A 16,076-nucleotide genomic window follows, 5' to 3' on the forward strand; every position below is an offset into this window, starting at 1 on the left:
GCACTCATTACAATTGACGGACTAGAAGATAAGGATGGTATAGATGATGGAAGAGTTGTGTCATGATGTATTGGTGATGAAGTAGTGGCATGGAGAGGAGCTTGCTACATTTGTTGATGGAACAGTGGTAGTATAATATGTCCACTTCACTTTGCTCATAAGAGGTGTATAGGGAGCGAGGTGCAACCTTGCACGTTTTACAATGACATAACGTCTTTGTGTGTGGTGTTTTCAAATTTTCCTAAGTCCAACCTAATTTATAAGTGAAAAAATGAAAAGAAAAATCATTACTTTCCTCTTGCCACCTAACCATTATTCCTCTTTGTATTGTTGATGATAAGTTGTCATTGTCTTTCAAACATCTTTTTACAAGAGTGTTTGCCAAAAATTGGGTAGTAGATATGAAAAACTTTAACTCAAAAATTTGGAGGGAGTGATCCAACTATATGGAAGAGCGATGACACACCCAAGTAAAATTTACTTGAACAAATCTATGTAGTTAAGTTTAGTAATGTGTGGATGATTTATTTAGCCACTCGACTTATGTGCTAACACTTTTGTGGCTTCATGGAGTATCACAAAAAATGGTGGTACTCCATGAACTAGCTGAAGTTAAAATTAGCAATAATCTACTAGTAAATATTGCATTCTCTCTCCTCAAGTCTCCTTTCTTTCAAAATTCACCCCCTCTCTCTTCGAAAGGATTGTCTCTCTCCTCATATAGTCTCTCTGGTCGAGTTGGTAGAGGTGGGGTCCAAGTTAGGTTTTGATGATGTGGCTGTTATACTTTAGCTTTGGTTTGTACATGCCCAAGTCAATGGACTTGCGAGTGGCATAGCTCTAATTGCCATGCTTATAACTAAAAGTTTTATAACATTTAAGATTTGAAAAATTTAATTTCAAAAGTTCTAAAATTTTGTAAAGAATTTGGAAATGTGTTTTTTGTGAAAATTTTGCAATTCATTTTACATATTGAACCTCGGCATTCCGAGAAGACTGTTTTTCCCAGTCAGATAGAGGCATTGTTGCACGATGGAGGATGCGGTGGGAGAGGAAATGATGGCCTTGGAGTCCATCTTCTACGACAGCTTCACGAAAATAAGCGACGACAGGTTCAGGATCAGGATCGATCCTCCGGATGATTCCTTCACTCCTCCTTTGTTCGTGGAAGTGATATTGCCTCGCCTCTACCCCAACGAAACCCCCAAATTCGACATCAGCAACATCAACAACAATCCTTACCCTGACTTTGTCAAGAAGGCCATCCTTCAAGGCCTCGATGAGCAGGTATTTGATGTTCAATTCCTCCATACATGGACCTAAAATCAAGGATGTTTTGGTGTTTTCCTCGTCGAAAGAGATGCAACTGGGCCGATTTGCAGTATTGTCACTGGATGATGTTCTGTTTCATCAGAGTGGGATGTAGATACACCCGGGGTTCAGCTACCTTGATGCTTGTGCTTGCTTAATGTACTGTTCTTTACTGTATAATGCGAAGTTATTGCTTAATTTACTGTTATTTCTGAGTTATTTTGATTCTTTGCTGTGGTTCACGTTATCTTGATATCTTTTGCTTGCTTTATTCGCTGTTCTTTAACGATTTATGTTATGTGTACTTTGACTCTTTGCTGTGAACCACATCACTGTGGAAAAAATAAGCAATGGAATTTGGTTTCTAGGCAGTGAGCCTTGTGGGCGAAAGCATGTGTTACACTGTTTTGGAGTGGCTAAAAGATAAGCTTCCAGAGCTTCATTGTTTGAAGCCGTCATTACTTGATGAAGTCAGTCCTTACACACCCTGCTTTACTTTTGTCTATTGTAAGTTGCCGCACGTGCTTTAAATTTATTTCATAATGTGCCCATTAACAACAAATATTTTGCTTACAAAATTTTATTATTGTGCTATGCTAGAATGTGGAGGATACAACCTCCACACACATTCAGAATGATGGCAAAGATGCGAGTTCAGGGAAAAAGGACACTAAAGAGAGATTGACAAAAGCTCAAAAGCGCCGCTATTTTGACAAATTCGGTGCCTCAGCTGAGAAACCACGTGGCTGGGATTGGGTCTCCATTATCTCACATGTAAGTGCCAGTATTTTTTATGGCACAAGCAGTCAGATGTGTATGCTATCACTTTTCGTCACAGTCTTAGCACAAGTCAAATTGGTATGCTGTAGCTTTTGCTCACAAACACTTTTAGCTCATTTGGTTAAAGCTCTACCACGGGTACAAGAGGACTTGAAATTAGATTAAACAGTAAACGTTACTCGCTAGGTGCTATGTGCAGCAAAAGCTTGACATGCAATTGGGGTCTCACAAGTGAAACAAATTACTTTGCTTCTAAGCTCAATTTTAGGACAATTAAAAGTGAAATCAGTGTAGGGTTTGGAGAGTACTTGAACATTGCTTGACATCCAATAAAGCCGGAAGTGGCAGAGTGCAATGATACGGAAGTGGATGCACAGGCTGAGATGAAGAGTGACGCACACACACACACACACACATAAATATAAATATAAATTAAATACAAAGAAAGAAAGAAAGAAAGAAAGAAAGAAAGAAAGAAAGAAAGAAAGAAAGAAAGAAAGAAAGAAAGAAAGAAAGAAAGAAAGAAAATAAATAAAGAAAGAAAGAAAGAAATAAATAAATATAGAGAGAGAGAGAGAGAGAGAGAGAGAGAGAGAGAGAGAGAGAGAGAGAGAGAGAGAGAGAGAGAGAGAGTTTGATGAAGATGAATGCTGACTATTGAAATCTAAAGTAGAGTATATACAAGAGTGTGTTGGATGTTTTAGCATTGGAATGGGAACTGTAGGACTTGAGGTAGCCAAGGTATCCCCGATGATCCACATTAGTATACATGCCTCGCTGTTTATAACCGAAGAAATTGGCAGCCTTGAATATGCATTAATTGCTCCACTGGCATCATTTTCATATGCTCATTATCCATGTTTGGAACATCATGTTGTTGCATTAGCTTTTCCTTCGATGTATCTTGTTGTCCTGAAGCTGTTAAAGACAATTTTTTCTTCTTGCCTTTGTTGCCCTCCTTTGGGAGCTCAAAAAGTGCATGAAGTGAGGATCATTTGTAAATTGCACAAACATTTTAGACGCTGTTCTTAGTCGATCCTTAAATCGGTCATCAAATTCCTCTTTCTCTTGTTGGTCATCAGCTTCAAGAGGCCTAGAAGGACTGGATTTTGGTCCACACCAACATTTCCAGCTTGCTACCCATGTTGAGTGCCTTGTCCAAGATTAGGCATTGCATTTCCCCTACATTTTGTGAATTTTCAGATTGAGATGTAGCAATGACCATCTCATTGTATGAAGACATTTTTGCTAACCAGCCTTCCTTTTGAGGGAAAGGGTGGTGATGATCTGATTTAACACTAATTTCAGCAAGCATAAAATTCACATAAACTGAAAATAAAAATATTACCATTTAATCTTGTAAATGTATATTGTGTTGTTCCCTAAACTGGCGCCTCTTGTGGTATTTTTAAAACTTGTTTTGTAAATGTCGATGATTTCCTTCAATCTTCAATACCTCTTATTGTCCAAAATAACCAACAAGTCTTCAAACTAATTTGCCCCTTAGTTTGCTTAGAGCTTCATTTTCAATTGCTCCCTAGATGGTCAAATCTAACCCCAATTGGGATGGTTTGGCTTTTGGAAATCTTTGGCAATTGCTCAAATTTTAGTTGTCGATTTCAAATATCAAGCCTTCAATTTTTTTGGTACAATATGCCAGGTGATTGTTAAACCTTAATGTGGAGGAGAGAGAGCTGTTCGCCGATCTATTTGATAGGGTTATGTGTTGAGTCCTTTGTTCTTTATCAATGTTGTCTAGCTGGGTGGCTAGTGGCGAGGAGTAGTTGGTTGGCCAAGCTTTGGATGTTGACACCTTCATGCTTCTTAAGGCTGGCCGTGATAATATATGAAAAGCAATGGATACATGGAACTCATTTGCCCTTGCTTCAAGGCTTTGCATTAATGCCTTTAAATAAACCCTCATCGGTTGTATTAAAAGTGATCCTATAGGCATTGGGTTTGGCAAGGTGAACTTATACTCGAAGGCATTGTTTGTAGACATTTGGCCTATCCTTTGGGAGTGCATCTCGCCTAAAATACGAGTGCTCTTTGTTGGCCACTGTTTCAGGCTTTGTGTGAGGGCTAGCAGCCCTTGTCTTTGATTGCTAGGTTTTTCCTTGAAAATTAGGATATTAAGCATGTGAACAATAGCATTCATGCTTCATGGTGGCATTTGGTCAAAGTTGAATAGCTTGTTCCTCTTAAATCTTGCATGCTTTTGAATAATTTGGTCCATTCTAGAAAATTGGTGCTCGTTAAATCTTCTTGGTATCCACCTCTAGATTGTGAGTTGGCAAACTCCTTAACTTTTAAGAGTTGAATTGTTGGCTGTTTTGAAACTTTCTCATGGGAAGGTAAACGCAAATAGAGTTCGATGTTAAATAGAATGACATGCTTGGGACTAATCACTGTTGCTGATGCTTTGTTACTTGCAAGTGCTGCTATCATATCTTTTAGATTAGTTTGGTGCTTCTTTCATGTTCCTTGAGGGTATTGCCATTTATGGAACTCTATTTTAACCTCCTTGTGTGCTATACAACCTTTTTTCCCTTTGGATCAAGATACTCCTTGGCAAGATTGGATGATTAATGGTCGGCTATGTTTAGGCTGTGTTTCAGTAAATCAGATATACCACTTGCTTGTATGAGATAAGGATTGGCTTGCCCAGAAGAGCAACAACACTTGGGTCTCCATAATGGTAAAACTTGGTGGAAAGTTGCAGTGATGACAGGTTGGCTTGACGAAACACCATTCAAATACAAGATCTTCATCTAGCAAATGTTGATTGGTGCTCTTTCTCTTGCCTTTGCACTCTCCAAATGTCATTTTGAATGGGTGCTGTTTCTTTTGTAGGACATTTGTGGAAACTTCTTATCACCTATTCCTTTCTTGTCTAGTGGCAAGGGAAGTTTGGTTGCTTCTATTTGCCATTTGGTCTCGAGAATGTATAATGTACACTTATACTTATACAAGGGGTCCCCATTGTGCGATTGGCCATTGGCCTTTATCCCAAGAGGTTTTAAGTACATCACTTGCTTCATGACACTTGATGAAGATTTGTTGTGTGTAGTAGCGAAAGTTGAGAAAGGATAATTGATGTTCACAGGTAGGAGATTGTCAGAAGTGGAGCAACAATGGAAGTGTAAATATATGCTGTAATAAACTTTTGAAACACAAGACAAAAGAGAAAGGGAAAGAAAGAACACTGAAGAACACAATACAGATAAGAAATCAGATGTATGCCCGGAAAATGGAATCTATATATCCGACGTGAGACAGTCGCGTACAACAGTGAGTCATTGGCTACATGGGCACCGCCATTGGCTCCTCTCTCCATGGAGTCTCCACAAGTGATGACAGATGAGTATCTGAGTGTGGAGGAGGAGCTTGAATATATATGACAAAAATATGTCCTCAATATGATCGGGTTTGCCAGCATTTAATGCTGGTTAGCCAACAATAAATGCTCAATATGACCATACTAAAGACCATAAAAAATGCCTAAAATATCCTAAATAATGTGCCCAGCCTTTGCATGCAGAGACTTACACATGAGCTGATATCCTCTATGCTTCCCCACAAAATCTGTATCAGAGTTGGAAGATGATTCCAATGTCTTCCTCTTCCCTTTCTTTTGCTTGACTTGTCCTGTACGCGAAGATAAAGTCGCATAAGCGTGGCCATGTGCATGGGCTCCACAAGAATCTCTCACTGTTACATGCATCCTGCTCAAGCACTAATGGGACTAGCTCCTTCCAAGTGAGTCTCTCGGCTATGAGAAGTGAGAAGACCGGTGTAGAACACATCGTATGTCGGTGACAAAAGATGTGAAAGAAGTGTCATAGCTAGATCCTCTGCAAGCTCATCCCGAAGCTTCTCCATCTTGTGGATGTAATTCCTCATTGTAGGGGAATCTATGACATCAAGCAGTTATACCCTCAACTCAAGAGATAATTGATGCCCAAATGTCTGGATCCGGAAGATAGATGCCAATCTCCTCTAAACCTTTGTAGTTGTACGGATACGTTGAACATTCATGAGCACAGAATTTGTATAACTCAAAAGGAGAAGAGAGCAGGCTTTGGCATTCAATTGATCCCATAAAGTTGCTGAATCTGCCGTTACACCGTCATGAGAATCCATGGTAGTTGGGGAAATAGGGACAATAACGAAATCCCAAAGGTCATAGTTGTGGAAGAGACACTCCATATGGCATGACCATAGAGGGTAGGTTGTCCCATCTAGCTTGTTGGATGTGGGTAGAGGGTAGGACTGGCACCTACCCAAGAGATGGCATCAATGCCAATCAAGGACTAGAAGCCTGTAAGAATATATAGGATGGTGCTCAGTTTGAATGCAAAGCAAGAGGGAGTAATAAATGCAGATGAATATAGGTCTTCAGCATGTAAACACAGCCAATCCAGGGCTGGTATTGTACTAGGAGTGCCCAAAAGTACAATGCCTGCAGTAAACACAGATTTACCTTGCATCAGGCTTGACAAAGAGGCCACCTAGCACTGAAAAGAAGTTGCCCTGGTCAGAAAAGACCAGTCTGTGTGAAATGCAGCTGAAAGACGAGTCTGTCCAGCTATGAACAGGCCACCCAGCAGAGAACAGGTGCCACCCAGCTTGCAAATGTGCCGGCCAGCCTGGATAAGGCTGCTTGAGTGCGGAAAATAATGTCGCCCAGGTTTGCGAGAAGCCGCCCCATGCTGGAGACTGCCCTGCAGCAAAATGCAAATTGGAGGGGGGGCATTGTTTGCTTGAAACACAGGTTAGAACCTGCAGCACGTGTGCCGGGGGGGCGACCTGCAGAAAATGCAGGTAATACAAGATGTGGTTCTGCAGCACGTGTGTTGAGGGCTACCTGCAGAAAACGTAGGTTGGCTTGGTGTCGTCCAACCAATAGAATGGCCGCCTAGCCTGTTAGAAGCCGCTCGAGTGTAGGAATTGTGAAGGAAACTGCTAGGGTTTGCATTGAGGACACACAGAGTGTACGACCACGACAGAAACACAAAGAGACAAACACAGACACAGAGGGCAAAACTCAAACCCTAAACGCAAAACTCAAAACTCAAACACAAAAATTCAAACACAAACAGAAGAAGGGAGAGAGAGAACACAACTCTGAAGTGAATGAATGCTGTAAATGAATGTAAGAGTGTACAGTGTGCTCAAGGGCAGAGCAATGTCGGAGTGTAACGTCCACCGAAGACAGATCTCAAGTCTGTGACCACCAGTCGGAGTGTAGGAGTGCTGAATAGTGAATGGCAGCAGTCTGGAGGCTGGAAACTGGTAAACGCAGCAGTGTACCACCGAACGGAGGCTTGAAACTGTGCACAGTTTGCTGTAAACAGCAGGCTGAAACAGTGCCTGAGAGTGTCAGGGCCTGCAATGCTCAAAACGCAGGCTGGCTGACCCTGGAGATGATGGACAGCAGGCTGAACGGCAGTCTGGGACAGTTTGGGGCAGTCGCCAACGGTTGAGAAGGCGGGCTGCAGGCTGAAAACTGGGTGCCAACAGCAACAGAGGGTGTGTGGATTGGTGTAACCTGCAAACAAGGATGATCGCTGAATGGGGGCAGTCTGCCTATTTATAGATGTGGATGGGCGCCCCAAAAATTAGGGTTTCCACTAAACTCTCTCGAACTGCTCCTTGTTTTAGGGTTTCCACTGAACTCTCTCGAACCGCTCCCCATTTTAGGGTTTTACTCTAAAAAAGCATTTTTAGTGTGTTTTGGGGCTGTTTAAGAGGCTAATCAGCAAGTAATGTATATTTTAGTTCAACACCCCCTCTCAGGCCCAAAATTGAGCTGAAAGGTTAGGCTAGCCATTGTGATATTTATGTACCCCAAGACATCCCACCCCAAAGCAGCCAAGGCATCGGACAAAGGATGCACGTCGGCTGCCCAGTGGCCTACCAAGACTACAGAGGCGATGATTATGGTACCAAGGGAATCCAAGTAGTCACTCCAGAGAGGACAGGGCATCGGACAAAGGGTGCACGTCGGCTGCCTAGTGGCCTACCAAGCCTTACAAAGGCGGATGGAACTACATGGAACACTTTTTTTTTTTTTGGTTTTTTTTGAATAAGTGAAGGAAATTTGATGGGATGCGGCCGATTGAGTAAAAGTGACCCAAAAGACCGGAGTAGGGAGGGTACACCTGTCAGAGTGCAGCGGTGCGGAAGCGTAGGACTGAGAGAGAGAGAACGCAGAGAGAGAAGGGAGAGAAAGAGACAGTGTACACTGAAGATCTGCTGTATAAAGAATGCTGAATACAAAGATATACACGGGCGCAGTGCGCTGGACTGCGTGTCTCCACCTCGACGATGCGACCTGCTGTCCACCTCGAAGTCTGCTGCAGTCTGCACTGTCTGCTGTCTGAAATCTGCGAACAGAGACAGAGATCTGCACGGCACCGGTCTGTAATCTGCGACAGAGAATGAATGCTAGACTGCTGAAAACGTCAGCAATAAATAGGCGAAAATCTGCCTAGGATGGGGCGCCAAAATAAGGCGCAGCCTGATAAAAATCAGCTGCAGGCAGTCGGACTGCCACGTGGCAGTCCGACTGCACAGTCCGACTGTGCAGCTGGACTGTGCAGCTGCTGCCTGCTGCTGCCTGCCTGAACCAGGCTATGATCTCTGACACCCCCTCTCAGAGCCTGGACAGGGCAGAAGCCTGAGGGATCTGGAATGTTGCCGAAGTAGAGCCTGAGGAAGCACCTTCGTAAACAAATCCGCAAGATTATCCTCCGTCTTGCAATACTCCACAGTGATGGTCTCATCCAAAAGCTTTTCTCGGATGAAGTGGTACTGGATCTCAATGTGCTTCGTCCGGGCATGAAAAACAGGATTCCTCGCCAAGGCAATGCAACTCTCATTGTCACATCGCAGCAATGTAGGACGAGTCTGGGGGCACCCAAGCTCCTCCAACAGTCTCCGAAGCCACACAACCTCGCATGTGGTGGAAGACGCGGCCCGATACTCCGCCTCAGTAGACGAAAGGGCTACCGTGGGCTGCTTCTTGCTACTCCAAGACATAACACCTGCACCCAAAGTAAAGCAGTAACCTGTTGTAGACCGCCTGTGGTCCACGTCACCGGCCCAATCCGAGTCGCTCCAACCTGCAAGTACAAGATCTGACCCATCTGTCCCTGCGGGGTAATGAATCCCCAAATCAGACGTCCCCCTCAGAAACCGAAGTATCCTCTGAGCAGCCTGCCAATGCACCGTCTTAGGTTCACTCATGAACCCTGCCAAGAGCCCAACAGCAAAACATAGATCAACCCTGGTGTTGAGAAGCCAAATCAAAGACCCTATCAACTGTCGATAGCGGGAAGTATCCGCCAAAGGAGAAGCTGAGTGGGAAGTGGCCTTCCAGTTCGGATCCATAGGAGTAGAGAGGGCCCGACAATCTGCCATCTCAAAAGACACCAAGAGCTCCTGTACATATCTCTGTTGGGAGAGAAAGATCCCCCACTGAGACTGAAAAATCTCATGTCCTAAAAAGAAATGGAGTAGCCCCAAATCCGTCATCTCGAACGTCCGATGTAAAGCTGACTTTGTCTCCTGGACCTGCTGTGCATCATCACCTGTGACAATCAAATCATCAACATATAATACAAACAGCACACAACCATCCTCGGAAGTGTGAACATACAGCTGCGGATCGGCCTTGGACCGCCGATATCCCAACTGAGTCTGGAGGAACGAATCAAGCTTCTCGTTCCAAGCTCGCGGGGCCTGCTTGAGACCATACAGGGCCTTCTTCAACCTGTAGACTTTCCCATCGGAAGAACCAAAGCCAGGAGGCTGCTCAACGTAGATCTCCTCCTTCAAATCACCATTCAGGAAGGCCGACTTCACATCCAGCTGATAAACAGGCCATCTCCTATGGCCAGCCAAAGCAAGAACAGCTCTAATGGTTGCCATACGAGCTGTAGGAGCAAAGGTGTCATGACAGTCAATCCCTGGGCGCTGGGCAAAACCCTTCGCAACAAGGCGAGCCTTGTGCTTATCCAAAGTACCATCACTGAGATATTTGGTCTTGAAGACCCACTTGACTCCAATCACCTTCTTCTTCGGGGGGCGTGGCACAAGTGACCAAGTGCCATTCCTCTCAATAGCCTCCAACTCAGCTTCCATAGCTTTCTTCCATGGGGCGGACTGTAAAGCCTTCTTCACGGAGGTGGGCTCTCGATCCTGTATAACTCGGGACATCAAACAATAATTGGAGCAAACAAGCTCCGAAGAATGCGCCTGGTGCCTCCGTGACCGCCGCGGACCATCCTGCGGTCCCCACTCCTCAGGAACCCCCTCGATCCCTGAATCACGGAGTGTGTCACGGGCCCAGCGAGGAGGAGGCCGAACCTCCCCTCGTCGTTCTCCATCAGTAGAAGACTCTGGAATGTCCACCGGTGGTAACTCCTCAGAAGGATCCGGTGGAACAGTAGACTCTGTGTCAGAAACAGAATCATAATCAAACGGCACAGGCTCCAGTGGAACTGTAGAAGGATCCAAACTCTCCCCTGGATCTCCAAGAACGGGATGCTCCTCCCCCGTTGAAGAAGCCGGAACCTCCACAAACCGCACATCACGGCTAGTATATACATCCCGCTTGATGGGATCATAGAGTCGGTAGCCTTGGGACTGGGAGCTGTAGCCAACAAATACCTGTTTGCGGGAAGCCGCTTCGAATTTGTCACGGTGACCTTTGGGAATGTGAACATAGGCATCACACCCAAAGACCCGAAAGTAAGAAACATCTGGCTTCGACCCAAAATACGCCTCAAATGGAGTCATCCCTTCCACGGCCGAAGTAGGAGATCGATTAAGGATGTGGACTGCAGTAGCCACAGCCTCAGCCCACAGAACCTGGGGGGTCTGTCGGTGCTCCATCATGGTGCGCGCCATCTCGATCACACTGCGGTTCTTCCGTTCGAGAATACCATTTTCTTGTGGAGTATTCGTATTGGCAAACTCCTGGTGAACTCCTCTATCTGCACAAAACCGAGCAAATTCATTAGAGACAAATTCACCTCCCTTGTCGGATCGCAAGGTCTTCAACTTCCGGCCTGATCGGTTCTCCTCAAAGAGAAGCCAATCCTTGAAGTGCGAGAAAGCTTCTGATTTTAGTGCCAAAAAGTAGGCCCATGTCATCCTGCTATAGTCATCCACGATCAGCATGAAGTACGAGCTCCCACGCAGGGACTCATTCCTCATAGGGCCACATAGATCCGTAGATACTAACTCCATCGGTGAAGTAGACCGCCGCGAAGCGGTGTGGGGAATGGCATCCCGATGCTGCTTCCCCTTTATGCAGGAGACACATGGCTGCTGGCTCACCACTATATCCGGCAACCCTCGAACAAGCTGTCCCCGTGACGCCTTCCGAAGATAGTCATAGTTCAGGTGACTAAACCTAGCATGCCATAATTCAGACTGTGACTGTGAGGTAAGAAGAAGAGTAGAGAGGGCAGTGGAAGACTTCAGTTTGTAAATGCCGTTCTCCTCATATCCACATGATAGAACCTTCCTCGACTCACGATCAAGGACTCGCACTGTAGAACTGTCAAACTCCACCAGAAGACCAAGGGAACAAATCTTATGGACTGAAAGGAGATGGTACCCCAATCCTGGTACATGCAAAACCTCTGAAGTATGGGTGCCACCTCGTCCATCCGGAATAAGCTGCATCTTACCCCGACCTGCAATAGAAACTGAAGAGCTGTCTCCAATGAGAACCTGCCCACGCGAAGGTCGCAGCTGGGCAACACCATCTGATGAAGGAGTCATGTGCCGTGAGGCACCACTATCAATAATCCACTCTCGAGATTGGGAAGCCGCCATCGCAGCATCAGAAGCATTCGGAGAAGCGTCCTCAATGACAACTAAATGTAGAAATGCAGCTGATGAGGGTGCAGCCACCGCTCCAGAATCCTTGGTGTCCTTCTTCTTGGTGTCCTTCGAGTCTTTGTCAGGGCAATCCTTCTTCCAATGGCCAGTCTTTCCACAAATATGGCATGTGGAGTCTTTGTCCTTGTCCTTCTCCTTGTCCTTCTTGGACTTGTTATCCCCCTTCTTCTTCTTTTGGTCCTTCCCCTTCTTCTGAGAGGCTTGACCTGTCAACGCCTCCGTCTTGGAAGCATTCTGTCCCTTTAACTGTTCCTCTTGGTCCAAGACCATAGGAACCAACTCCTCCCATCGAAGAGTAGACTCGCGCCCTGAAGCAATAAGGGCAGAGTAAAATGTACCGAATCGTGGCGGCAACTGGGACAAGAGTGTAATCGCCATGTCTTCGGAGGAGATCGGCTTCCCCGCGTTCTGAACCTGCATCTGTAGCTGCCTTAGCTTGTTAATGTGTTCCCTTAGCGAAGAAGACTTATTGACGGACAAGGTCCGCATCTGAACCTCCAAAGAAACCCTCTTCATCAGGGTCATCCGATTGTACATTTGATCAAGCTCCAGCCATATCTCACGAGCCACCGTCAAGTGCTCGATGTGAGCGATCACGGCTGTAGTGCATGATAGAAAGAGAAAGGATCGAATCCTGGCATTCAGTTTGTCCCAATGAGACTGGGCCCTGGCCAACTCCGTACGAGCATCGGAAGAGAGTTTGGACTCATCTCTTACCGAGGGCCGGTCAATATCTTCCTGTACCAACTCCGCCAAATCATAGGACTCCAGAATGGCCAACATCATAACGCGCCAAATGCGGTAGTTGTCGCCGTCGAGCTTCTGATCTGTAGGAAGAGCCGGTAGGACAGGCACCTTCCGGTCCATAATCGCCTGGAACTCCAAGTCCATCTCTGTAGACATCTTTACCTGCAATGCCTTCTCAAACGCAAAAGCAGCCCCCTCTGGCTGAGTAGACTCAGCCTGCTAAGGCTCTTCAGCGTCCCGAAGCTCCTTCACCCGCCGGAGGCGATGAAAAAGCAAAACCTGCACTTTTAGGTTGAAAACTCAAACTTTCTCCGCGACAAACAGCAGTAAACAGCAGCAAATCCACCACCTGTACTCCTTTCCTGTGCGCCCACACTCATTTCAGCCTTGTTCCAAGGCGCAGCCCTCCTGTCTGCCCTTAAACGCAAAAAACGCAAATTTGTGTCGCGATGGAAACTCCTCTTCAGGTTGATTCTGCGCTCAGTCAGCCCTCAAACACTGCTCTGATACCATGTCAGAGTGCAGCGGTGCGGAAGCGTAGGACTGAGAGAGAGAGAACGCAGAGAGAGAAGGGAGAGAAAGAGACAGTGTACACTGAAGATCTGCTGTATAAAGAATGCTGAATACAAAGATATACACGGGCGCAGTGCGCTGGACTGCGTGTCTCCACCTCGACGATGCGACCTGCTGTCCACCTCGAAGTCTGCTGCAGTCTGCACTGTCTGCTGTCTGAAATCTGCGAACAGAGACAGAGATCTGCACGGCACCGGTCTGTAATTTGCGACAGAGAATGAATGCCAGACTGCTGAAAACGTCAGCAATAAATAGGCGAAAATCTGCCTAGGATGGGGCGCCAAAATAAGGCGCAGCCTGATAAAAATCAGCTGCAGGCAGTCGGACTGCAACGTGGCAGTCCGACTGCACAGTCCGACTGTGCAGCTGGACTGTGCAGCTGCTGCCTGCTGCTGCCTGCCTGAACCAGGCTATGATCTCTGACAACACCCAACACATCACAAAACAGTATAAGCAAACCCATCTACTCAGGGCGTCGATGACGAGTAAAAATAGGTGATGAGGTATCCATGTGATGAAGGAGGGTGGTGTGGTAACAACAGTCGCCGGTGGAAGCAACTTAGGATCCGCGCAAGTGGTGCTCTGCACAATGAGATGCAAAGTATGCTACATGCTGAAGAATGGTCATGCAACAGGTGCCACTTGGACAGTGTCCCTCGTGGGGAAATTGTTCACTTGCCCAAGTGCCCTAGTATAAGAATGATATAATCATGCAATGCAAAGGGTAAGGTACAACAGGGGGAAGAAGGCGATGTCGAAGACAAAGTGCTAAAGCCTGTAGAATACCAAGAAGGGTAGGAACCCCCTCTCAACCTGGATGTAGATATCGAAGAAGGAAGAGGAGCTTGATGTCGGTCTTCATATGGTGCCGAGAACCATAAGGAATGAAAGAAGATGAAGTGGATGAAGCACCTTGCTAGAAGAGCAAGGTAGAAGTCACTACCATGTTAGCATCGAGAGAGATGTTGCACGATCTGCCTCGGGAGGGAAAATCGCCATGCTGGAAGAAGAGCAAGCACTCCTAGGATGATGAAACCATGAAAGGAACGGTGCGCATCCCCACGTCTCTAGCCTAGGGAGGACCAAAGCAATCTGCAAGTTAGCCCTACACTGAAAGACAAAACCCTGCAAAAGAGATGAGAATCTGCAAACACAGAGGTTAGTGGTGAGATGCTCCAAAGCAAAACAGAACAGAAAGAAAATCTAACTCAAAATAAATGCAATGAATGTGTATGTGTGTGAGGAAATGCAGCGGAAGACAAAAAAATGGAAAAACTAAGGATAATGAATCCTATGGGCCCGACTCTAAGAGTGCGAAAAATGAATGCTAGACTGACCTAGGGTATCTGAAAGGACCTAGAGGTATGCGAGTCGAAGAAGGTGGCTACTATCGCGTATGTCCAGTAGCAGGGCTTTTGCTAAGGGAACGCCTGATGAGGTAGAAAGGAAGGTGAGATGGATGCATGAAGTGCAACGGGATCGGAACCTGCAGACCAATCAGCCAATCCCTCAGGGGTAGTGAAAGAAATGGGCCGCTGAAGCTGTACTCGAGCCATATGTCCAACAGTAATAACAACGGGTGCTGAAGGAGCAGATGAAGCATGAGTGGAGGGTGTAGCCCCACTGGATTGTGCAGTTGCAGCGGTCTGCGGAGGCTTTTTAGGTGGAAGACCTTGGGCCTTGGAGCGACACTCCTCGTCCACATGGCCTGCTCTCTGGCAATGTGTGCAAAACCGGTTTTTCTTAGGGAGTTGCTGCCAGATAGGTCTAGATTCTTTGGTTCCATCTGAGGAAAAGGAGTCACCCTTTGATTGGCTTGCCTTCGCATCTAGTGAGTTCTTGCCACTAGTGATTGTCCCTCCCGAAGAAGAGGCAACAAACCCCCTCTGCTTTGAATAAGGCTGTGATGAGGATTTTTTGTGGACTTGATTATGCAGCCTCGCGTAACGCAAGAACTGGCACTCAAACTCGTAGAAGGTTGGCAATCTAGGTTGGGAGATGATGTGTTGAATGAAATTGAAGTACTTGTCGATCAATTTATTCAAGAAGAATGTAACCTGATTGTCATTTGACTTTGGAGAGCTAGTAGTGGTGAACTCGGCTAGTAACTGCCTATATTCAACCAGCTTGACTTTCAGATCATCCCCTTCCTTAATAGAGAACTCTTGAAGCTCAAGGTCGAGATTGATGCGTCGAGTACGATCACGAGCCGCATAGCGGTCGAGAAGGTGACTCCAACGCTTTGACGCGAGCGGGAAGTGCTGCAACTGAGAGTGAAACTCAGGAAGCAATCCCTGCATCAACTCAACATTGGCTGTGGCATTGTGGGTTCTCCATTGACAGATGTAATGAGGGTGAGCTAGTTGAGGGTTTGACCAATGACGAGGTTCCAAAGACCCTGAGACTCAAGCACTTGTTACATGAAATTAGACCAAGTGGTGAAATTTGACTTGTTAAACGTGTCTTATCCGTGAAGGCGTTCTTGGCTGTTGCAACAGGAGTGGTAGTGCTCGGAGATGGATAGTGTGAAAAAGTGTAGTGTGGGTAGGATGGGGGAGTGGAGTACACTTGGGAATGGGCCCCAGAGTGCCCACAAGGCATGCGTGTAGTGTGCAAGATGGATCCATAGGTAGGGATGGGTTGACTAGGCATGGGCATGGTAGCCACATGAGGAACCCAAGGAGGTGGGATGGGAACACGGTGAGCAGAAGATGGGAATCCCTGCGTAGGTGTAACCCAAGGAGAGT

General features: G+C 46.1%; 1 protein-coding gene across 2 annotated transcripts in view; it reads left to right on the plus strand.

Moving 5' to 3' along the window:
- The first annotated feature begins 970 nt into the window (after window positions 1-970).
- The window catches only part of LOC148032429 (uncharacterized), a 40,071-nt gene continuing 24,965 nt past the window's right edge, over window positions 971-16,076 (plus strand). The window contains exons 1-3 of one of the 2 annotated variants that reach the window (XM_087683086.1): window positions 975-1,287; window positions 1,680-1,781; window positions 1,912-2,085. In XM_087683086.1, coding sequence (XP_087539212.1) covers window positions 1,033-1,287; window positions 1,680-1,781; window positions 1,912-2,085 — 531 coding nt within the window. In that variant the 5' untranslated portion in view covers window positions 975-1,032. Of the gene's footprint in view, window positions 1,288-1,679; window positions 1,782-1,911; window positions 2,086-16,076 lie in introns of both variants that reach the window. The other variant, XM_087683087.1, reaches the window with a different exon arrangement.

Source organism: Lygodium microphyllum, chromosome 8 (assembly GCF_053477565.2).
Source record: "Lygodium microphyllum isolate KBCC chromosome 8, Lygodium_microphyllum_v1.1.10, whole genome shotgun sequence".
NCBI classification, from domain to species: Eukaryota; Viridiplantae; Streptophyta; class Polypodiopsida; order Schizaeales; family Lygodiaceae; genus Lygodium; species Lygodium microphyllum.